Source organism: Papaver somniferum, chromosome 8 (assembly GCF_003573695.1).
Source record: "Papaver somniferum cultivar HN1 chromosome 8, ASM357369v1, whole genome shotgun sequence".
Taxonomy (NCBI): Eukaryota; Viridiplantae; Streptophyta; class Magnoliopsida; order Ranunculales; family Papaveraceae; genus Papaver; species Papaver somniferum.
The window spans coordinates 70,253,366-70,279,157 of record NC_039365.1 but is presented as its reverse complement, the minus strand read 5'-3'; the positions used below and the strand labels follow the sequence as shown (position 1 = coordinate 70,279,157).

Sequence of the window (25,792 nt, the reverse complement as noted above, 5' to 3'; positions counted from 1 at the left end):
CTGAAGGGTAACTTGAATTGACTTCATATTTGTTTGCAGTGTAGCCACCTTTTCTTCCATAGTTTGTGGTTCGCCTTCCTTAGGATCATCATCTGACTTTGTCATCGTTGACCCTCTTGTTTTCTTAACGTCTTCTAGCTTCTCGAGTACCTCACCAAGCTTTATGTAGAGAGATCTAGTGAAAACCATAAACCACAAGGATTTACCCTAAAAACTAACCTTGCTCGTGATGCCAACTTGATACGTATGATCTCTATACCTCGGTAGCTAGTACTATAAAGGCGGAATTCAAAATAATAATAGATGAAAAACTTAGAAAACTAAACATAAGTAGTAATTCGAAGAAAATATCTTCTCTATATTATGAACAAGAAAACAATTACAATTCTCTCTTTGTTACGCTCACAATCACTCTAAACAGTGGATCAACCTTAAACTATTTGCTAGCTTGCACAAGTATTGTCCCAAGCTTCTCCTAGGTTTTCTGTGCCTAGTATCTGTGTCCTTAGCTATTAGCCAAAGCCCTTTATTTATAGCCTTCATCGTACTCACCCGACCAAGGACTTCTATTAGGAATATATTTCCTAAACTAAGAGTATTGCCTAAAACAAAACTCTTCCCTAACTAGGAATTCGGCCTAAACAAGGATTCTTGCCTAGAATAGGATACTTCCCTCAACTTAGCTTGAGGTAAACTAAGTTCTCTAAAGGAGTACGTATACACCTGTAACATGGCCTCCTGAAAATAAATCTAAACCATCCGACTAGGATAGCGAAGTTGGATGGACGAGATGATTTTCGGCAATTGCATATTTCCGCTGATGTAATCTAGGGTTTAGGAGCCGTGCGGACAACCCCCTTTTGGGCAATCGATTCAAGGCACGAATAGGCTGATCGGCCATGTGCAAAGGTGGGTTTCCAGTGAGCACGTGGATATTTTCGGGGCCGCCTGAAATTGAATCTAAGCCACTCGATTTGGCCGGCGAAGATGGATGGTTGTGATCGATTTGTGACAGTAGCATGTTGCCGCAATGCAAATTAAGGTTTCCAAAACAGCGTGTTCATCCTTCTTTGAGCAAGCGATTCTATGCGCTCCTGGTGTGTCGTGGGCAAGTCGATCGACCAAGGATGTAGCTGGGTCTCCGATGATCATTCCAGTACCCTTTTGATCATTCGCAGGAAGCTCTAGACCGTCCAACTAGTCTAGCTAAGTTGGACGGATGTGATTAATTTGAGACCGTTTTGGTCTGTCTTTTTCAACGGCGCGATCACCCATGTTCTGGATAACGTTTGAGGGTGTTGCGAGTGAACTAAATGAATTCCGACCGGATGGGATATTAGTGGGATGCCGGTGGTCATTATGATGATCGCCTATTTCTGCTAGGAGTAGGTTAGGATCGTTAAATTGCGTGGCCAAATCGTGTGATCGTGATCGCTTTTTAAGACTGACATGGACTGTCAAGGTTTTTCTTGGGAAATTTAAGCGTGTCGATTGTGCTAAGTTTTGATTAAAAGACGCGTTTGACACGAAGATCTCTTTATCAGAGAATGGTGCAGCCTGCATGAGTACTTTTATGCAGATCTCAATACTGACACTTCGGGAGATTCATGCTACTCTGTTGCGAGTGAACATTAATCGTCATGTCATGCCGATATTGAGAGTTCAGCTGGAGGAACATAGCATAGGAAAATACTAGGCGGGCGATGCATTAGTGAATAATGCTGGTGGAATATAAAATTCATAGAATACTTGGATTGTTGCTATATGCACCATTCCGAGTGAATATCCAAATATATTGAATTGCTCAGTACATCTGTGAGCGAAGAGGTTTATGCACTCATCACTTTCAGATGGCTTTCGTTCCTTTGCAGGATGACAACACATTAAATACAGGGGTTTACAATTTTTTCCCTGAACTGAAAACCACCATCAACAAAGGTATCCTAATAATGATACTAATCTTGTCCTTATAACTGATAATAAGGAAGATTCAAGTCTTCCATGTATCTAAGGTGGTTCTAAAATGAATGATTCAATCGCTACTAAGGTATTCATCCTACGTATTAACTGTCTGATTAAAGCACAGCTAATCAAAAGATCAATTTATTTAATTAAGCATGAGTTGCAGCACAACAACATAAGATTGGTCTAAATACCTAGGTTGCATGACAAACAAGGTGAAAGTAAAGTGTTGAAGCACTGGGATTGAATTTATTCTAAAATAATTAAGCACAACAAGATTACTACCAATAGCATGAATTGAAAGGCAACAAGCTAGGGCTTCATCTAAACCCTAGCAAATAAACTTAAAACATGATGAAAATGATGAAAACAAGATGATAATATTAAAACTAGACGATCCTTTTAACTATTATTGGATGTCTAATTACAAAGAAGCAACCCCTATTTATACAACAATCTCCTGATTCAACTTCAATTTGACAATTAATGGAGACCCACCCACCAAGACTACTTCTTTCATAGTTCCATTTTACAATTATTTTCTGAAATCCATTAAATTGATGTTTCTCCATCTGTTGGGGATAACCCTAACTCCATCTCTACCAAACCTAGCTTCTAGGTCTATTGTTAAGGATAAGATAAGATTATGAGAGATAGAGAAAGAGTTAGTGATGAAATGAGGGTAATTATCATGGTGGTGGTTGTGTAGAGAGAGGTGGGGGAGATGGTGCTAATGGAGTGAGATGGATACACTGTAGAGTACGGGAAGAAATGGAGAAGATGAGGGTGAGGTTAGGTCTTCTGGTCGATGAGAAAAGGGGAAATAAGTAGGGTGGCTTGGGTGTTGAGCACCTACATCAGAATTGATGTGTCTGGTATGAAAATGGGTTAACTGGGCTAAAGCCTTGTCACTTCTTTCAAGCCCAATTCTTCTTTCAAGACCATTGTTGCGCAAATTTCAACATAAGCGCAAATAGATTGCAACTGAGTTTTACGTGATATTCCTTCTGCACTACTCACAACCTCTCAGCGCAGTTTTTTTTTTTTTTTTTTTTTGCCTTTCATCACCAAATCACTGCTCATGTTGCTTCTCTAAGCATCCAAGCCTTATTTACTACCTAAAACACAAAATAAATTAGTAAAAGTAATTATACTTGAAAACAATGAAAATACGGAATTTGGGATAAATGGAGATTAAAGCACAAAAGATGAGACAATTTTCCATAAAAATATATAAAATTATGCAATATTAAACACTCATCAAATACCCCCAAGCCTGAATTTTACTTGTCTTCAAGTGAAACATAAATTAATGAAATTTTAGTTATACCACTGTCGTTGGTCTCTTGATTACATTTAGCGAATGCAATAATCCTTTAAACCCCTAGGTGCCCTTAGTAAAAGAGTTGTAGTCTCGTGAGGGTTTGCTTAGAACACACCCACAAAGTTCTAGGTCAAAGAGTAAGCTCATAGTAAATGGATATGTCAAACTAGCTTTTAAAGGAATAATTTTAGCATTGGAACAACTATGGACACGTGATAAGAGTGTAAAGCGTATCTATGTATGTATAAAGAATGTACATAAGTTAGGACTGCCAATTACTAAGAGATATTTTTTAGGATAAGAACCGAAATCAAAGCCAAGCTAGTTGTCCGTCTTTACGAGAATTGTGAATGTTCACCTTGGGAGTTGGTGATATTTCAGCTTACATGCGTTGTACATTGATAGCATGCACCCTCCCTTACTTGTTACGGGACTCTTTATAACGTACAATAGGACATGAACTTTATTTACATTGACCACTTTCTTATTCTGGTGCAAGAGAGAAACATCTACTATTTTATTGAAACAGAACATAATAATAATGGAATGAACAACGGATATTATTTATTTTTGTTTCTGTATTTTTTTGAATTTTTGCATTTTTATGATTTTTTTCTTATGAAAACAGAAGAACAATAACATGACAATAACACTTTTGTCAGTTACATGACACTTAGCAAGAGGTAGCTCTTTTCGATGTACCCGGTCAAATTTAATGGTTGTTTTTCTTAATGTATCCTCCAACGTCTATCCCACCCAACCAAAGAACAAGCTAGTCAAGTCTCATTCAGTATTCTAGATGATTGGCAGTCTACTTAACCGATGAAACACCTATGGCCTGACACTATACACGCATGGGTAGATCGTGCATGTGCAAGTTTTTTCACATGTAAATTGTGCTAGAATCAGGTGGTGCCTCATCATCTAAATTAAGAATCCTAAGATATTTATACATGTAGACACTACAAATCAGGGGAGATGAGTTCAATTATTTTATTTTCATTTTTTTAAACTTATTTACTAAAAACTTATTTTCATACCAATTTTCCTATATAATTCACAAATAATCCACATAGTTAAGTCCATCATCTACTTACACCTCCAAACCTAAATAAACACTGTCCTCAATGTTTCTAAAGATAAACAGATTGTAGAAATACAACATACCAGGAGAACATTGCAAAGTAGATTAAAGGAAAGAGATTACAGGATGCAAAAAGATGGTGCTAAACCAGAACTGAATGAATGCTTTGAAAGCAAACATCAAGGCAGAGAATGATAAGACAAAAAGGTCTTATTATCACACATAAAATTATACTACAAAAGAAAGATAGTCTAACAGAAATTAAAAAGAGAGAATATAAAGAGAAGAGAAAGAAAATAAAATGGACTTCTAAACCTGTTTTATGTACAAAGGTGAACCAGTTCAGTCCACATAGATGCGATCTTCTAAATCAGTGGTCTCAATTTTTGGTGGAAGCAATCTCTGACCATTGACCTTGAAGATGTTCTTTATTGCTGTATTTTCGAGTTCTACAGCTCCATGAGGGTAAACGATACGTACCAAGAATGGACCTGACCATCGAGTACGCAATTTTCCTAGAAAAAGATGCAGCCGAGAGTTATACAATAATACTTTTTGGACAGGGATGAATATCTTGCGCAAAATGCGCTTTTCATGAAACACCTTCATTTTATGTTTGTATATCCTTGTACTATGAAATGCATCTGTTAGAGCATAACTCGGTTGAAATCACCAAGCGTTTGTATGTCAATTTTGGTTGTCATATTTTAGTACCAAAACTCATCTAGAGTCGCTTGATTAAATACTAGAGTCAACTTCATTTAGGTTAGACTAGAAAGTCTTGGAATGTTGAGACGCACAAGTATTACTCTGAAGTCCCGAAGAATGAGAAGAGTTAACGACTACAACGACGACATCATCCTTCCACTTGAGGTTAGTAATATTTACTTGATGTTGTTTCCATACATAAAGTATCTTTCAAGTCGTGCTATATTGAAAATGTAACATGCAAAGCTATATATATTGTATATAATACTCTAGTGATGTGACTTAGTCATAATAGTATGATCAAATTGTCAAGGAAAACATATTACGAAGTATGAACGCTTATCTTTTTAAACTTCGTAAGTACGACATCGACATAATCTATTGTATATATTATTTAATTATGTGTGCATTACACAGGTATGATTTCATCCTAGAAAACTATGTATATTTACATGAGTTTAAGGAAGTAGATATATGAACTTGTTTCATAATCAAAAAGGGAAATCATGATTGGTCTTGCTATTCTTTGAATATCTTTTGGATGACCAATGAAAGGTGACTTTGGTAGAACCTATCTTTACTTGTTAAGATTTATGGTATAAACGGCCATAGCTTATATAATATAGTTTGTTGCAAGCGGTCATGAGCTTCATTGTAAATCTAGTTATAACTGATCACAAGCTATATTGGAAAGCAAGTTGTAATCGGCCATAAGTCACTTTGGGAACCAAGGTATAACCGGTTACAAGATGAATTGGGAAGTTAGTTGTAATCTCACAAGCTACCTTTAGGAATAAAGTTGTAACCGGTCACAAGCTAACTCAGGAATTAAGGTGTACCAGATCACAAGCTACCTCGGGGAAGCAAGGTGTAACCGGTCACAACTTGGTTTCGGAAACATGGTATAACCGATCCCAAGAGGCAAAACCGAGTTTCCAATATTCACATATCTCTGTAAGTTTTATGTGAAGCTTGGAATTAGGGTTTTTTAAGAAACTTCTATATGTCGGCATATTTGAACATGTACATAACTCCTAAGATTTATTGTTCAAAGATATTTCTTGATACTCAAGGTGATCTCTGGTCCGAAAAATTGAAAAGCATTTAATTATGATTTTCATCATATATGTTTTAATTACCAGCAATTAAAGCATATCATCTTAAAAATATTATTAGTTAATGTGCTATACTAATAATACAAGTTTTCTATCAGAGTTTTCGGAAATATAGGTTTGGCATTTAACGGGAAATAGGAAAACCGAAATTAGGTATTTTATGCATATCTTGAGAATATTTTCGGCTTTGGAATTTCCTTGTTGTCCAAACAACCTTGGTCTATAAATACTTGAGTTTGCATTTCTTGCTAACTATTCTAAGAGCCAGAAAAACTCAAGTTCTTATTGTTTCTGTGGAGCCGTCTATTCGGAGAGGAAAGTATCCTAATTAGGTGAAATTTCTTACGACCACTCGTTTAAAGATTTTTGTGGGATCAAGAAGCTCTATGGGTACCATTGGTGGGAAACTAGATAATTACAGTGTTATTAGTTTTCGATTACAAATTTGATTGACTAATGGTTGTTGAAACTTTGATTGCACCTAGTTTGTTTATTCTTGAGAATCTTATCTTCTGATATAAGATTCACTCAGACTAGATAAAAGTACCTAACGGATCTTTAGAACCATCTTCGGATCTAAATACATCTTGTGACAATCATTATTAACAGATTCCGTTCTGTGCTGATTGATCACAAGAGGATTCGAGTGTTGTTGTGCACGTTTTGAATGCAATAGAAGATTTGAAGACGAAGAATAGTTCTTATTAGTTTTCGTATCGTGTGGATTTAGTGCACAAACCTTGATCAGATGGGATCCAACTAGAATCGGTTTATCTTTGATAGATCTGATTGATTAGTTGCGTGAGATTGGAAACTCTCTATAGTTTCTCTTTGAGATCTATATCGATTGTGTGTGAATCTAGAACTTGATTATTTTGATAATCAATATTTAGATTGATCTAACCAGACAAAGGAGTTTAGTGGATTAAACATAAGATCCTTTTTCAACCACTCATCAAATATCTTTTAGCAAGATTGATTAGAGTGATTACCAAACAAATTCTTCCTTTGCTGTTTGGAATACGATTCAAAGGACTTGCTATTCACGTATGTGACTCTAGAAGTCGAAGGCGTCGGGATACTGGGGTAACTAAGTAGCTAAGGGTAGTATGCTTGGTCTCAACTATTCGAAGTTGGTATTAGATTCTGAGAGTATTCAAAACTAGACTAGGTCCCGGGATTTTTCTGAATTTGCGGTTTCCTCGTTAACAAAATCTTGCTGAGCCATTTACTTTACTTTTCCGCATTATAATTTTTTTATTATAATTAAAGTAAATTGCATTTGTACGTTAACTCCGTAATACTTGGTATTGATCATATATAGTTTCGATTATTTCCGAACCTATTATCAAGTACACACTTTGTTGTCGTATCGTCTCGATCTTGTATCCATAGTCAATCACACAAGTGACTTTGTTATTATATTGTCTCGATCTCGTATCCATATACGATCATACGAAGTGTGAACCGAATTGTTATATTGTGTTGACTAAGTCCATAGACGATCGCATTGGATAGAGGACTTATAGGTGGATAATTAAAAGATTGTGGTGTATTTGGGTACCCTCGTCTTTTCAGTTCATTTCTTAGTTCTTTCCACTCATTGAGTTGAAGTTTTCTTTGTGTGCAAGCCTTATTAAGAGCAAAGTTCAATTTTTTGGCATCCCAATAAGCACGGTGTTCTAACTCTACAGATAGATGACAAGCCTTACCATATACAATTATATAGGGGACATGCCAATAAGAGTTTTGTGTGCAGTTCTGTAGGCCAATAAAGCATTATTTAAACGTAAACAAAATCTTTCCTAGTCGGATACACCGCATTTTAAAGAATATGCTTAATTTCCCTATTGGAAACTTCTACTTGGCTACTAGTCTGAGGATGGTATGGTGTTGCAACCTTATAAGTTATGCCGTATTTGTGCATCAGTGATTCAAAAGCTCTATTATAAAAATGAGTACCATCATCATTGATTATTGCTCTAGGTGTTCCAAAACGAGAAAAGATGTTTTCTTTTAGAAAAGAAAGAACTACTTTATGGTCATTGGTTTTGGTTGTTATAGCTTCTACCCATTTTGAGACATAATTAACAACAACAAGAATGTAAAACTTGCCTCCAGAATTAAGAAGATGACCGATTAAGTCAATACCCCATACATCAAACAATTCAACAATCAAAATAGGTTGTAAGGGCATCATGTTTCTTCTTTGAAATAATTCCTAATTCTGACATCGTTCATAAGAAACACAAAATGCATGACTATATTTGAATAATGATGTCCAATAGAAACCGATCTGCAAAATTTTCGCAATAGTTTTCTTGGCACTAAAATGGACTCCACATGCATGCTCATGACAAAAAAAAATGACACCTCTTTGTTCAAAATTGGGGACACATCTCCTAGTGATTTGTTCTGAGCAGTATTTAAACAAGCATGGATCATCCCAAAAGAACTATTTCACTTCAGCTAAGAATTTAGAACGGCCTTGTCTAGACCAATACAAGGGCTTTCTACCTATAGCTAGGTAGTTAACAATATCATCAAATCAAGGCATTTCAGACACAAGCATCAATTGTTTATCAGGAATTGACTATCTAATATGCAAGGAATCATCAATAGATTCAACATTTAACCTAGATAAGTGATAAACAACAACATTTTTCATATCCTAACTTATCTCGTATTTTAAGACTAAACTCTTGTAACAAGAGTATCCATCGAATTAGACAAGCTTTAATGTGTTTTTTAGACAAGAGGCATTTCAAAGCAGCATGGTCAGAATATATGATAACTTTAGACCCTATCAAATAAGACTTAAACTTTCCAATATAAACACAACTGTTACCAATTCTTTCTCGGTTGTTGAAATATTCAGTTGAGCATCATTGAGTATTTTACTAGCATAGTAGATCACATAACAGAGTTTGTTTACTCGCTGTCCTAAAATATCACTTACAGCATAATCAGGGGCATCACATATTGTGACACCCTAACCTAATCACCTGCTTAGCTAATAGGATTGCAACCTAATTGAAGCATCAAACCTATATTACCAATTCTAAGAATCATAATTACATAAAGTGCTAATAACAAAACCCAATCTCTCTGATATTATACAAATGCCAAATCTCTCGAGTGATATGAATATGTTAATGTGTTGTTTTACAGAATAAATATAGAATACGTATACATAAAAGATTCACAACATCTCTAAAATCGCTAAAAGCTTTAATCTACGAAAACGTATATCTTCATGCATACCATTGCTTCTGATTACTGAAACTAAAGCGGGAACGAGTGAGCACATCATCCCAAAGGGGTGCCTAATGGAAACATATAACTTTCAAGTAATCACTAATACACACAGGTCTAAATAATAATAATTAAACATGTCATCGTGCATAACATGCATAAGAGTGATTTTCCCAAATACCTTGATATAATATTGCCTCATCTTGGTCATTAACGACATAAATTAGGTCATAAAATAAAAAAAGTAATACTATCACGCTTTACGCGTTAGATAGCAATATTTCACTTCCCATGCTATATAATATTTACACTTCCCGTGTTGAATAAGACTTAGTAAGGAGTTGTGGGGAGATCATGGTCACTCCTCGCGGGGATTTCAATCGAATACACATTAAATTATTCACTCAGCAAACAACAAGCATCGCAATATAACATACATGAAAGAAAGGTAATTCTAATTCTACCTCCTCGGATATTGCGTACCATAATAACAATATCTGTGAAAGACCACCACCGGATGATCTACAAAAGTGAAACTAGAACAAACCAAAAATATGTTACTCAGACCTCGCCAAACTCATTGGAGAAAGTGAAAGCAGAATAACTCCAGACTCGAATAATAACGCCATCCACACAGAGTGCCCATCCAAATCATGATTCAGGAAAATACCATCATAAGCCCCGAAGGGTTTACAATCAATCATAATATGCAAACGAGCTGATTCTCACAAGAAATGGTGTAAAAGTAATATTGAGAGTCGAATCCCCTATATAATGATATTGCTTCATCTGGGATAAAATAAACATAAAAATAGATAAAACATTTGGAGAATCCAAACAGCGGATATTACACAACATACCCAATCAATTACACACAAATATGTTCATAAGAAATAAAGACACATCATGCTCGCATTTGAAATGAACTTAATGTTTACAAGAAGGTTACAGAGTTCCCACCTGATTTGTAGGCAAACCATGTCTACCTCGAATCCACAATCCACTGCTTCATCCTTTGAATCGACTGTTGTTAATAAAGACCAACTGTTAATCACACAGGCACTCTAAAAGCTTAGACAAAAGGCTCACACAAAAATCATACAAATTCCAGTTAAAGGTTAAGTAAACTATATATTGGTTCTATACCTTTTTATTATCTATCTTTAGCACAACCAAAGGTATACTAATATAATTTGATTGGTTCTCTAGCGCATTAGATAAGTCTTATGAAGATCTACAACTTTGTAGAAGGGAACAAAGGTCAATTCGGACCGTGAGGGTCCAATACATGTTCAATGGGAGATTTGTCTCTAAGCCCAAGTTCACCAAAACTTCCTAATAATCTAAGGCCTGGTTCAACTGGGTCAATTGACGGTCTCTAACAATCATCTCTACCTGCAACCATTACAGTCCGCCACTAGTTCAATATCAACTATTCTAACCCTAAATCATGTAGCCCAACAACCATAATTATACCTTCATCTAACCACCACACCTTCTCTGAGACAACATTGCACTTCAAACACAATTTCATCCAAATCCAGTTCAGTTCCATGAACTATAACGGCCACTCAATATAGCACCAGATCAGCCCTAGCATCATCAATTGCTTTAGTTACAACTCATTCTAGTCCTGTCAATCAAATCCTCAATAACACAATTACCAATTCAGGCAATACACCACAACTTATGAGTTCTTTAAACTCAATTCATTTCATAATTAGTTCAAGCTTCTCCTTTACAATTTTTCCTCCAAGTTCACCGTTACTCAAAATACTATCCTCTGCACATCTGTAACTTCAAAATCCCCTGCAACTTCAACCATATTGAATACAACATCAACAGCTTCTTCATGCTTCCTGTAATTCAAAAGTCTCTCTACCAGTTCAATATCAACACCACCAGAAATAATACAACCAGAACCACTACCAGTTCAGTTAAGACCACCACCATTTGCTCATATTCAACTTCAGCTGCAATTTGTATTTCATCAACACTCATTCCATGAATTCCTTTGTTCTTCGCCAATTTCAGAACCCCATAGAAAACTCTAATTCTAATTGTCTTCTGCAAAAGTCTAAATCAGGAACCCCAAATCAGTCACCAACCATAGACTTAACAACCTCTAATCTTCCACGAATCACCACCAATTAATTCATCTCCTTCATCTGAGATTCTACATCAACAACTCAATTCTATAAACCCTAAATTATGATTCGATTAACAGATAAACTAAAATTAAATCCTATAGAACCATCTATACTTCAATCAAACACAAACCCATATATAATCTATCCATTTATATCAAAATCATAAACAAATTTCAATCAAACACGAAACCCTAATTAAACTTACTATCTCTGTAATTGCAGAACTAGATCAGCTTGAGTAACATCACCTTCTTCATCTAATCATCTTGGATAATTGATTCCCTCAAATAGAATTCACTTTCATGTCATAAATCAATCAAGAACAGAAGAACGGGGAAAGGAAATAGAAAGAATAAGAAGAAGAAGAAGAAGAAGAAGAAGAAGAAATAAAATAAAAGAAGAGAAGAGAAATGAATTCTTCTCTCTATCGGGTGAAGATAAGACTGACTAGAAATGCCGAGGCACCCACAAAAATGATACGGGCAGCCAGACGGTTTATCTAAGAAATGATAATTTTACCCATCGTACTAAACCAATGATATCTTCTTTTCTCGGTGTTCGAATGACACGTTCGAGTAGTCCATTTTGCATAACTTTTCGAGATCTATATAGTAATACTAGTTTCATATCTAAAATAATGTTAGATTAATCTCTAGTGATTAAAATATATATTAACAAATCGAGTCATTAGCGACTAATTATCTCTTGACCGGTCAAATAGCGTTGACGAGCTTGCGTATCCTTACACATATGATTTAAAAAAGTAATGTCTAGTCGGGTGGTCTGACTATAGGGGAAGATGTGAGAAGAGCTTTCAATTGCTCTCATACTTCCTTACAAGCATCATCAACGACAAATGCAACATCTTTAGCAAGAAGACTACACAAGGGTCTTGAAATTTTAATAAAGAATGACTTATCTCCCTCACAGAGCGAGGTTGCGGCGGGTGTTGAATGAATCTATCTCCCTCACAGAGCGAGGTTGCAGCGGGTGTTGAATGAGATCAACTTTAGATTTATCTATTTCTATGCCTTTTTCAGATATGATGTGTCCTAAGACTATGCCTGAATTAACCATGAAATGACATTTTTTCCAGTTCAAAACCAATTTTTTTTTTCTTTATATCGAATCAGTAAAAGAGTTAGATGATGCCAACATTCATCAAAAAACGACCCAAAGACAGAAAAATCATCCATGAAAATTTCAAGAAACTTATCTACCCTATCAGAAAATATAATCATCATACAACGCTGAAAAGTAGCGGGTGTACTATACAACCCAAAAGGCATGTGACGATAAGCAAGGTGCAACGGTTCGTGAACCGGTTTCGCCAACCCTACAAGACTACATAACTACACATAAGTGTTTGAGTGATCAATGAAGTCTTAGAAGTGTTTGAAAGAGTTCTAGCAATGCTAAAAATATTTAAAAATTAGTCTTTGAGCATCTACTGAAATCTTAAACTGGGACGGTTGGTACAACGGTTCGTGAACCGTTAGACTTGTTCACGAGTCAGGGTGAAACAGTTCGTGAATCGGGTTTGTCAACCCTACAAGACTACCGAACTCAATTGACCATGGTTCGTGAACCGGGTTCGCCACTGCTTGCCTATAATACCAACTTTCAAAATTCAGTTCACAACGGTTCGTGAACTGTCCCCATCTGAATTTGCGGTTTGCGAACTGGTTCATCAACCCTCCTGTATTTCTGAAACTCATATATCTATGATTTTGAACTGGTTCGCGGACCTACCATGAGAAGGAATATCATATAGTTCAATGTTTATCTCTTATGATGTTTGAAACATTCCCGCGTGATAAAATCATTTGCGTGGGCAATTTTCGATTGATCAAAATAATTAATTCACATAGTAAATTATTGAGGATCGTTGAAAATCTTTGCTTAGAATCATATTTCAAGATTTTTAACAAGACAAGCTTGACTCGAAACTTTCTCCTTTGTAAATATACTAGAAGTCATACGACATCGTCTCAAAAAGATAGAACGTTAGGATAGTGAGTAAAATAGAATGAGTAAGTCTTTGCATACCTGCTATAGAAGTTATCCAAATGTCTTCGTCGATCTTCAGTCTTCGTTGGTGATGTTTGATATTCAACTATCAAATAGCTTATTTTTCCACCTAACACTTGAGCCTAGATAACTAAATAAAAAATCCTATGATGGGGCTCCAAGCATTTGGCTTTGATGGCTCACAAAATAACGAGATAGGTCATTTAATAGTGTTAAAAATTAGATTAACTAAACTAAATAATATTGGTGATTAGATTAGAAAGATTAATTGATTTATAATCAATGTTTGAAAATCAAAAATCAAATTTTCTATCTTTTTTGGAAAATTGAAACCTAATTATAAACACAACATACGACTGGGACTTCATATTTTCTAATAAAAATCAGATTAACATACGGTTGGGAAAATTGTGAAAAATAACCATTTACGGTTGGAAATTTTTTTATTATTGAAAATTTAACGTACAATTAGGTTTTCCCGTAAAAATTGTATATGGTTGAGAGTTCATATTTTCCCAACCAACCGTATTTAGTATGGAAACTAATACTTAAGTCTGTAGTTTGATCAAATCTAACTTATTCCTGCAATCAAAAGAAAAAAAATGGGTTTTCTCAATTCTTACCCAATTGAACTCACTATTGGCTGAGATAATTGTCGTTTTTTTAGAAGAAGAGGAAGAAGCCCGTTTTTTCCCTTTTTTTTGGGTTTAGGTTTAGGTTTTTATATTGATGTTACTTAGATTTAGGTTAAGTAATTATGTTAGTTGTCGCAGGGGATTTTTTGTATAGATGAAGTCTCCTTCATCCATATTTTGGACTTTTGAGTCCATAAGGCCAAGCACTATGGTGCCCCATTTCCCTTCCCTATCCTTCATTTGTAGGGAAAAATCCAAATTGGCAACCACTATGATCTCCCATATCCCTACAATTCAAGGAAAATCCCTTCCCTTCACTATTAGGCGGATCACATCTGATCCGGGTAGTAGAGAAGGAAAATGTGACGGATACTCAGTTTCCGTCAATATTTCTGCTTTATGGAAACTCAGTATCCGTAAAGCCGTTGAGACGGATACTCAGTTTTCGTAGCATTTTTGATGGAAACTGAGTTTCCGTATCCGAAAATTTATTTGTTTGACCTTTTTTTTTACACCTCTCCCAAACCCCATCCTAACCATCCAGAACTAATGACGGCTCTATCTTCTCCACCGTCGGATCTCAACGGTCATATTTTCAAAAACTTCTCAAAAATCCTCTATAAATACAATTCTAACTCTTTATTCAAATCAATACAACTCCTCTTCTTAAATCTCTCAAATTATCCTCTTTAAGAGTTTTTTAAATGTTCCTTTGCTCATATCTTCATAGTGTCGCAACCTCAAAAGGAAAAAAGAAAACACAGATGAGATTTACTAATTTAGAAGATTTTCACATTGTTACTATTTACTGTGTTCTAGAAGGAAGTAAATCTAAATATATGAATGAGTTATACAAAACCCTTTTTACCAAATTTGTAGAAGCTTGTGGTGGAAATCCACACGCACGCACAATAAAAAGTCTTCGTAATAGGTTTAGTGTAATCAAATCGGAAGTGGATCAACTTTCTTATTATGTTGCAAGAGTCAATTCAAGTGATCCGTTCTTGGACCTCAATAAACCGGGTATGTTATCTAAATAAATTATCATAATTATTGTGTATGTTGTTTGTAACAATTTAATTTATGTATATCTTATTAATGGTTTGACTACATTGATGCAGATGATAAGGGCGAGAAGCCTTTATATTGAAATGCACAAAAAAGCTTTACCCGAGATGCTGAGTATGAAATGCTTAAAGATGTTCCAAATGTAGAAGTGAGTGTAGAAGAAGATGTGGATCAGGATTCTTGTCCCCTGTCATCTCAATATGTTGGAAATATCTCAAGTATGTTTTATGGTCAAAACTCAGCTTCTCATAATCATTCTTCAAGCCAATTTGCCGAAAATCCATTTGCAAATCAAGGATATACTCATGGTATCAATGCTTTTAATGTCCCTTGTGGTATCCCTTTTCCACAAGTATATACTCCTGGTACGAACCAAACTACAATCCGAAAACGAATGTCGATGATCCTCCAGAAGATGGACCTGGCGAATAGTATATACGGTTGTTGTTTAAGATTTTGTGGGTACATCTTCTGTAAACCCTCACGAGACTATAACTCGTCCCCTAGGGTCACCTAGGGGTTTAAAGGCTTGTTGCACATGCTAAGTGCAACCGTGATTACTATGACAAGTGATTTGGATTTTTATTCAATAATTGTAATGTACTTAAGAACATATACTTTCCAACGACTATGTCCCAACGACTATATCCCAACAGCTACTTTATGACGGCTACTGTATAACGATTATATCCAAATGACTACTTTATAACGGTTGTTTAGACGGATATTATAAATTGTGTTATCTTTCTCCAAACAACAAACACCTATTTTCATACAATTTGCAAAACTTCTCACCTCTTTCAATACCTATCATACCTCTTTATACAAACACAGCCATGGGATCATTTGATCCAATTGAATATTTTGCAATCATCAAAGCATGGTACACCGAAAGTCGAGTAGTAGATTTTCCCCCTGTAATGGTAGAGCCCGAAACCTTTTGGGCGAAGATATATAACCAATATAGACAAGATTATGGGAATCCAAAGAGAAGAAGTCTTCAACAAATTCATGATAGGTACCAAATTATCCAAAAAGGCGTTTGCGATTTAATAGCTATTTAACAACGGATCTTCAACGCCAGCCATATTATCCCTTCCCCTCAACAATTTGTAAGTATTTTAGAGTTGTTTTCGTAGAAAGATAAATTGATTGATTTCAAATTATAGCAATAAATATTTTGTGTGTGTTATTGTAGCACAAAGTCGTTAAAGCACATTATTTGGAGGAAAAGGGGGAAGCATTCACATTTAATGAAAGCTACAATTTCATGGTATCCAAAATCCAGAGTATCAATCGTATGACAATTCCTCTGGTTCATCCAGTGAAGATTGAAAGTTTAATAAATGTTTGTGTAGATTTTGTGGGTAAATATTCATATAAACGCTCATGAGACTATAACTCGTCCACTAGGGTTACCTAGGGGTTTAAAGGCTTGTTGCACGTGCTAAGTGCAATCGTGATTACTAAGACAAGTGATTTGGATTTTTATTCAATAGTTCTAATCTTGTTGTCTATTTTGTGGAATTTCAGTTTTATTTATGTTAAACTTTAATTAAATAAAAGATAGAACATCAGATCATATCTAGATTGCAAGAACACTTAAAGATAAAAGATTACATTAATATAAGATAAAACATTCAAATATAATCATTCTTCAGGATTGTTATTCCGAAGACTTGATTAACATCTGATACAAAAACACATAAAGACAGAAAATTACATAAATATAAGATAAAACATTCAAATATAATCATTCTTCAGGATTGTTATTCCGAAGACTTGATTAACATCTGATGGAGAAACACATAAAGACAGAAAATTACATAAATATAAGATAAAACATTCACGTTTAATCATTCTTCAGGATTGTTATTCTGAAGACTTGATCAACATATGATGCAGGAACATCTTGGCGATAAAGCTATATTTCGTTGGAATTGTAGGTATCATAACTTGCTTTCAATAGTTGATGACATTCATCATGAGGAAAATTGTCGCATGTCTGGTTAAGATAGTCTAAACGAGCAGCACTTTTCTGAAATTTTAAAAAAGAAACTTAACTTATAATAATAATAATTTTATGAAATTAAAGAAATTTTTTATAAAATTCTTACCCTTTGTTCATATGACATTCCAGGATTACGTATGTTAACTTTGGCCTGAATCGTGACAAAAATGATGACCTCCTTGTTCATCTTGCTCCACCTAGTTCTAAGACCTCCTTTGTCTCTCCCATTTGGATTTCCGAATATGTTATCAAAAAATTCAAATACATTCTTCCAGAATTGGTTGCTAGTGATATGAATTGTGTTCAAAATATTATTTTTTTATTCAATCCACTACAGCTTGTACTCATAATCTTGTACTTCGTCATAATGCAAGGTGTTGCGTGTTGTGTTCTCGTACAAGTAGGGGGTGTTGATGTCTACTGTTGAATCAGGAGGGTTGCGCGGTATTACTGTGATTCTAAGAAGTTTCTTAAGACACCGTTTTCCCCCAGGTACAAGGCGTTGTGACCAAAAGGATCGTAAAAGACCATCCATGCTTCAGAGATCTGTTTTGCTTATACCACCTCGAGGTATGTTTTCCATTGGCTTTCTCCCACAACGACCATAATACAGAATTGTACGAGAAGTTGTCTATTTGGTTGCGCACAACAATCAATGAATGGGAACCGGTATCACTTTGCTTTCATCTATCGAAGTCTCTTTGGTCTTCATCATATAACCTACCCGCCGGCCACGAATCTTGAACCAACTCATTTTCTGCCTTTAAAAAGGGAAATAGACATCGGAAATATGACCAAAACCAAGGATGCAACATTATTACATATTATTAACGACTAATTGCATCATACGGTAAGCAATAATAAACAAGAAAAGAAAGTAAATTTGCAAGTGGGTATGAATTTTTACCATCAATAGATATGTAAAGAACACGACTCAGGCGATGGGCTCGTTACTCCAGTACTCAAACTCCATAACATTCTGTCGTACAATGCCGAACCCCAATCATATTCACTGAGCACTTCCAAATCCCTCGTTATACGTAGCCATTGAACCTCATCAACATCATTCTTGTTTGGTAAAAGGACATTCCCAAAACACCACATCAAAAACCACCTTGCAATTTGTTCCTCAAATATAACATCGTTGGCTCGGCTAAGTCTATGGTCAAGAAACAGTTTAATCAAACTAAGCTTGATCCCATTTCTACTCACAAGTTTTTTCTCTCAAGTCGACTAGGTTTTCTTGTCTAACTTCTTGTATTCATATAATTTCTCTTAAATTTTATGCTCTCCATCTTCTTGTTGTAGCATTCGTGTCTATATATGGGAGCAAACAATCTATGGTTTCGGGTCCAATCTGATGCAATTGGTCGGTACTAATTTTTTCCAATAAAATAGGAGTTCCTTGGCCAATACGAATTCCGGTAAGTTGTGTGAAGTCTAATGGGGTAAACCCTATTTCAAAACTAGGGAAGTGAAATGTATTGGTGGTATGCCACCACCTTTCAAATATACCACTAGTTGGGAAGTTGTCTTGTAGTTTTGGATAATGAATTTTAAAATGGAACCAAGCCCACACTCGTCTAAAATTTGTCTAGCACGTGGGAATCTACTAACATTGGTATACAATTCGTGAAGACTACTTATGCTACTTCGATGCTTCCTTGGTTTAGTCCTATTTTCTTCTAGCTTCGTTCGGATTACCATTTTATGATCACTATTATCTTTTGAAGAAACCAGTACACCCTCATCCATGATATGTTGAAAATTTTCGGAATACATCTACAAACACATATACACAAAATCAACGCACAAAATTGTTTCAATGTATTTAAAATAAAATTCTTAGCCACGTTATCATCCTAACATAGCCACATTATCTATTACATTACAACAAAATCATCAATCAATCCAAAATTATCCATTACAATTTCTCAATCAACAATCTATCCTAAACAACATACATATTGATTTTAATCATTCATCAATGCAAAATTATCAATAATACAGTATCTCAATCAAAAATCATTGCTAAACCACACACACTTTCATTCAATCAAAAACGTCTCAAAGTTTCATACAACATACCTAACACACATCATAATCAACCTAATATCTAAAAATTAATCAAAATCAAAATCAAAATCAAATTATATATAAACTCTAAACTAAGAATCACTGACCTTAAAAGATTTAGTTGATGAAAATCGAAATTGATTAAAGGAAAAGCTTTACCACTTGGTAAGGAGCAAACCCATTAAATTGCAGCTCTTGAATCGCACCGGAGACTCACCAATTGAATGGGGTGGAGAGGATTTTAAGGAGAAGAAAAATAGAGAAGAAGAAGAAATGGGAGGAAAGATCGATGTTTTGGAACTTTATGCCTCTGTGATGGAAACTCAGGATCCATCACGGTCAAGTCAACGAGTTGACTGTGACGGAAACTCAGTTTCCGTATGGCACTATTCATACGGAAACTCATCACGCATGGAAAAGATGAAAAGACACCATAATGGAACCGCCTTCCTTGTGATATCCCTTTCCTTTATTTGAGGGATAGGAAGGGAAGCCGTGCACCATAGTGCTTGGCGTAAGAGCATTCAAAACCAAAACATAAAATATCGGGAAAGAAGGCAAGCTCGGTGAAAAAAATTTAGAGTAGGCCAGGGCAGACATTGGCTGTCGATCGTCCATGAACTCTCTAGAACCCAGCACTGCATTGCAGGACACAGGTCACAGGTCACTAAGTATTTTGTACAACACTAATTCTGTCTCTACTGGATTCATTTGTTCTTCATTCTTTCTCCTCTGGCTTCTTATTTTCCTGTGCTGAAATATCTCCGTTCCATTTGAATCTAATTTTAGGTAAGAACCATTAAAATTTCAGGTTTGGGATCTGGTTTATTCGTCACTTTCTCTTGAAATCACTATTTGGTTACTTGTATTTCCTTGGGTTTGAATGAATTTTGATAATAAAAGAAAACAAAATATTTTCGGAAGTGAAACGAAATTTTTAGTTTCTTATCTCACTAGAATACTGGAGAAATTATCCCTATAATGATCTTTATGAATGAACAGTAAAGTAAGTAAAATAAACTATAATCGAAGGTTATTTAATGTAAAAGATCTTGGATACAGATTTGCTTTGGCTAATGGTTAGTAAATGTGGAAAATCATCTAATTTTAAGAAATAAGGATGACAATTTTTTGTTCATTAATTTTATAGTTATAAGTGGTATAAATTGGCTTACTTATTAATTTTTTAAAAATATGATGCTGATTAACAGCAAGATGAAATTTCTTGAATTATGATTATGTTGTATTAGGGATTTATATACTGAATATTGCCCTAATAATAGGTTACAAATCTGACGGTGTTAGTTTGTTTAGCAATTGAATCAATTTTATCATATCTATCATTATTAACATATGTAAGTTTCTCCGTAGCTATTAGCTACTGTTTTCCTCTGGATTTAAAGATACTACTATATAATGCTAAACTTCTAGTGTCTCGATTTATTCGTAAAGAGTTCTTGAATTTGGAAATGAAACTTTTACTTATTAAGAATAACTCTGCCGCACACAATAATTTCTTAAACTCACTTAGCTTGATATGTGTGATCTTGCTCTTTGTTTCTTGAACCCGATATTGATCTAGGCTTCATCTTTTATGTCTGTAGGTATTTCAGAAATAATTTGCTGGTCGGAGGAAAATGGTTTGTTCTTGATACATTGCATTGGCATATGGTAGGCTAGTTAACTAGATTCGTTTCCATTCTCAGATTGACACCTATTTAGCTGGAGATCCACAATCACTGACATAAAAGCATGAATCTATTACTTCATTCAACACATGGACAAAGCTGGGGTTTCCAAGACCTACAAACTTGGTGATCCAATTACTAGCGACATCATTGTTCAGTTGAAAAACAAAGAAGGAAGATCTGAACAGTTCTATTGCCACTCCTCCATTCTCACAAAGAAAAGCAAGTTCTTCGTTGATCAACTATGTCGGCCCAACTCCACTAATTGCATTGAGTTATCTGCTTCTGTATTTGATTATGAATACCTCAATAAGCTATTGGGAATGCTCTATCTCTCTGGAGAGTCACTCCCGGATTCTTTCGACTCTGTCAGAATCGCTCTTGGTGTTCTTCAAACTGCAACTCGCTTACACTGTGAAGAGATCTCCAAGATCTGCATACAGTACCTCGAAGCTGTTCTATGGGAGGATAAAGAAGAAGAAGAAATTCTAAATGCTGTCAGCGGATTGGGTCCATTAGCCACACCCCTATTAGCTAGAATACAGCCTGTAGACATAAGTTACACTAAAGATGTGTTCCTCTCAGCAATTCGCTTTTTGATGTGCACCAGTAGAACATCTCCTCAATTAGATGACCTAAAAACCTCTATGCGGGAACAAGTTGATTACATGCTAGTAGAAGATGAAGATGCCCCTCTAGTTATTGTTGATGACGAGGTACGAGCTGAGATGAAATTAGGTATTTCCACAATTTTCTCCTTATTTGAGAAGGAAATGAGTTCTTTTCCGCATGAAGTTGCCTTTCGATCCGAGAAAGCTGAAAGCAAAGTTTTGCGGATTCTGTTGGATATTGAGTGGATGAGTAGCATAGTTCCTAAAATGGATCTTATGATGGAATTTATTTCCACCTGGATTGATGTTTCAGACAATATTTTGAGAATAATTCAAGATGAGAAATTGGATATGATTATGTGGGGATTGAAAAGGAAATTACTAGAAGTTGTAGGAAAGGTATTGGAAGCGGCCAGTTGTGGGACTTTAATACTTCCAGTACCAGCCCGTGTTCAGTTGTTGACTACATGGCTTCCTTATATTAGAAAAATGAAGCCTCTGTTGGAGTTGAAGGGCAGTGAAGAGTTAGGGTTTCCATACAAAATGACTGATGATTTATGCCACAGTATCCAAAGCTCTACCATCTCAATGGTGTTGGCTTTGCCGGTACAAGAACAAACTGACATTCTCGCTGACTGGATTCAAGCTGATCAGGTGAAGTTCCCGGATTTAAGTGAGGCACTCGAGGTCTGGTGTTGCAGAACCAAGTCTACGAAGAGAAGATTGATGGTGGGCTTCGGCGAAGTCGGTAACGCTGCCTTCAGTCTTTGACGAAATCTCTATTTTACTTTTCACAATATTTATTTAATTAAATGAGATGGACAATTTTGATGTTATTGTCTCTGGAAGTATCTGAGTAAAGCTCTGCATTTCCCTGGTATACTTGGCTTTTCTTTGTTGATGCCTCTATGATCTATGTGACTGTCATTTTATGGTACCCAGTTTGTGCAGAATTAATTGATAGCTTGGCCAAGGATGAATAATTTTGTGGTGTGTCTGAATGAAGCATCCATTTCTTGCAAGGCAATGCTATATCCCGGGTAAAAAAACAAGAATCCTGGGTAACTTGCATTCTTTGGGGCTCACTTTGACTGAAATGACACCACTTTCTTTTTGGACGTGAAACCCAGACCTCCTTCCATACTATCCTTGAATTTGAGAAAATCTTATTCCAGGTGAAAGTGGCTCTGTTTATGAATTCGAGAAAATCTTATTCCAGGTGAAAGTAGTTCTGTTTATGAAATAGCATTTCTGTTTGGCGATTTTGCGATCACCTAAACCAGCATCCACCACTACGGACCAAATATCATCCGTATTTGGCTTATTTGAAATGCAATTTGGATGCGCTCGGACAAGGGAGTCCTCTGTATTAGAAATAACAAACATCGGCCAGCTTTGGTATCCCGAATTATACTCATTCTTGGTAGAAATCTAAAATTTAATAAGAGGAACATATCATCAAAATATTGGTTTCAAATTCATTATCGTTTGGACTCTAAAGAGAAATTTGTTTTTAACTTGTATCAAATTCATTATCGTATGGACTCTAAAGAGAAATTTGTTTTTAACTCGTATGATAGTGTGTATGTAAGATTGTCTATGGATCCTCCCTCTATTAGTATTGTTAAAAAAAAATATTTTACTTAACCATTTTTTATCATAAATATAATTTTCAAACTAAAATCGAGTAATTATTTAGTATTTGTTGTTATTTTTATTATTGATAAATTAAAATAATAAGTTCAATAGTGCCTGCTAAGGGGTGTAGTTAAACTAATTGGGGATATAAATTACTTTCCCCAACCAATAGTGTCTGCTAAGGGGTGTTTTTTGAGGACAAAAATACTAAAATACCCTTTGGTTAACTAAAAACATTATGAAAAGACTATACTATCCTTTCCACAAAATAAAAAACTTAAAATCAAAATCAAAAAACAAAATCAGTCTCCCCCATTTCTTTCATTTGTGCCGGCACACTCATAGGTTAGGGTTTCAAAAAAAAAAAAAAATCTTCATCGTCTTCGTTGTTAACACCATCGTTCTTCATCGTCGATTCAAAAATATCTTCGTCGATTACCCGAATATATCTATAACCATGCCTCCACGAAACAAACCCAATCCCAATCGGCAATCAAAATCACTTGCTCAACAAAAACAAGAAGAAAGAATCAATCGGATTGCTCTTGAAGAACAAGAAGAATAAGAGAACTCGGACAATCAAACTCTCGAAAAAGTGACTTCTATGAGAAGGTAAGTGATTCTGAACTGTTTTATAAGTGTTTAAATCGATCTAAGGCATTGGTTTAGGTTAGAATCGCGAATCCTAACTCAAACAGTTGAGTTACATTCAACGCCGGCATTGAAATTAGTATGAATACAATGCCGGTACCGAATTACGACATTGAAATTAATATGAATACAATCCCGGTATGGAGTTACTGAATCACCTGAAACTGAATGTTCTGTCCCGACATTGATTTTAGGTTGAATACCATGCCGGTAGTTTGTTACGACATTGTTTTAAATTTATTCGATTATGCCGGCAGTCCACTTTTAATATACATGAATACCCTAGGAATTTTTTATCAGTACCGGCATTGATTTTAGGTTGAATACCATGCCGGTACTTGATTACGGCATGGATTTGAATTCTTACGTTTGTGCCGGAAGTGCTCTTTTGGTATCCAGAAACTTCTTACGAATTACCAAAGACTACCAGCATTGTCCATAATTATTCGGAAATATCGGCATCGTGTCCCGGCATAGTTTTTTGTTAAATTACTATGCCATTTTTTGATCTCTGCATGGTCGCTATTTCGTGAATCAATGTCGGTACTGATGATTCTATACCGTTATTCAATATATCTATGTCGGCATTAAATATGAAAGTGAGTTGTCTTATGTTTATTTCGTGTTTCTTTTGATATAGGGCTAAAGCCAAGGAAGCTAAGAAAGCAAAAGCTAAGGATGCTGGCATTAAGAAAAGAAAGAAGAAATATCTTGGTACTCCTCAGTCTCTGCCTCCTCGAGGGAAATAACTTGGTCGCAACAAGCGTTTGGGGGCAGGCTCTACAAGAGGGAAAAAATGGGAGAGTGGTGATGACCGTAGTCGACTCGTAATCCGTGAACTTACTGGAACAGTTGAGCACAATGAGCAAGATGAAGAGGAAAATGAGGAGGAAGATAATGAGGTTGATCCAAGTCAATTAGCAACCCAAAGCGAAGTTTTATATAAAGATGGTTGGCCAAGTCAAAAACCGACACAAGGCAAAGGAAAAGGAAAAGAAAAAATTAAAGGTTCGCACTTTCCTCATACCTATGACATGATACTTGAACTTGATCGCGGTAGAATTTGGGGTGAAGCTCCGGAACCGAAAATCCTATTTAGATACAAGAACACGTGGGATCGTACTATCTATCAAACCTATGTAAGAATTTTTATCTTGTGCATATGTATTGTTGTGTATTTATGTAAAATTTCTTAATCGTATTATCTCCTAATTGTAGGATCATAAGAAGGCTGTGCGTGTTTGCCGAAACCAAGCCGTGTCTCATTGGGATTTGTCTACGGAATGTGAAGAGGTCCAAACATTAGTAAGGGAGTCTGGTCTATATGGTTTGGTTGAAAATTATGTGAAGTGTGATTCTGTGACAGTCAATTGCTTCGTCGAAAGGTATCATGGTGAAACAGTCAATTGCTTCGTCGAAAGGTATAATGGTGAAATTGATACCATGCACTTCCCGTTTGGGGAGATGACCTTGATCCCTGATGATGCTCAGAATATTCTGGGCTTGAATGTTATCGGCAAATCAATTGCAGAAGGAGATAACTGTCCGGATCTAGAATGGTCGAAGTTTCACGCTCTGACTAACAAGATGTTGGGTTGGGACTACAAAACTTCTGTGGAAAGCTACTATGTATCTAAGAATAGTAGGACAAAGACCATCAAGTTGAAGGTTCTTAAGGAGAAGTTTGAAAACACGAATGCAAGAAGTTTGAAGGATGGAATGGACCCCGCACAAATTCTTTATACATCCGCTGCGTACCTGTTATTCATCTTGGGCACTAAGGTA

General features: G+C 35.6%; 1 protein-coding gene and 1 long non-coding RNA gene across 2 annotated transcripts; one reads left to right on the top strand and one right to left on the bottom strand.

Moving 5' to 3' along the window:
* Positions 1-9,649: 9,649 nt before the first annotated feature.
* LOC113306828 lies at positions 9,650-11,978 on the bottom strand. The gene is made up of 3 exons (XR_003338855.1): positions 11,804-11,978; positions 10,409-10,472; positions 9,650-10,237 (listed from the first exon to the last, which is right to left on the bottom strand). It is a non-coding gene; the product is annotated as an uncharacterized LOC113306828 (long non-coding RNA).
* Positions 11,979-19,960: 7,982 nt separating this feature from the next.
* LOC113301492 (BTB/POZ domain-containing protein At3g05675-like) lies at positions 19,961-22,655 on the top strand. Its single transcript, XM_026550263.1, has 2 exons — positions 19,961-20,208; positions 21,024-22,655. The coding sequence occupies exon 2, from the start codon at positions 21,197-21,199 to the stop codon at positions 22,487-22,489; it is 1,293 nt and encodes a 430-aa protein (XP_026406048.1). The 5' UTR covers positions 19,961-20,208; positions 21,024-21,196; the 3' UTR covers positions 22,490-22,655.
* The last annotated feature ends 3,137 nt before the right edge of the window (positions 22,656-25,792 follow it).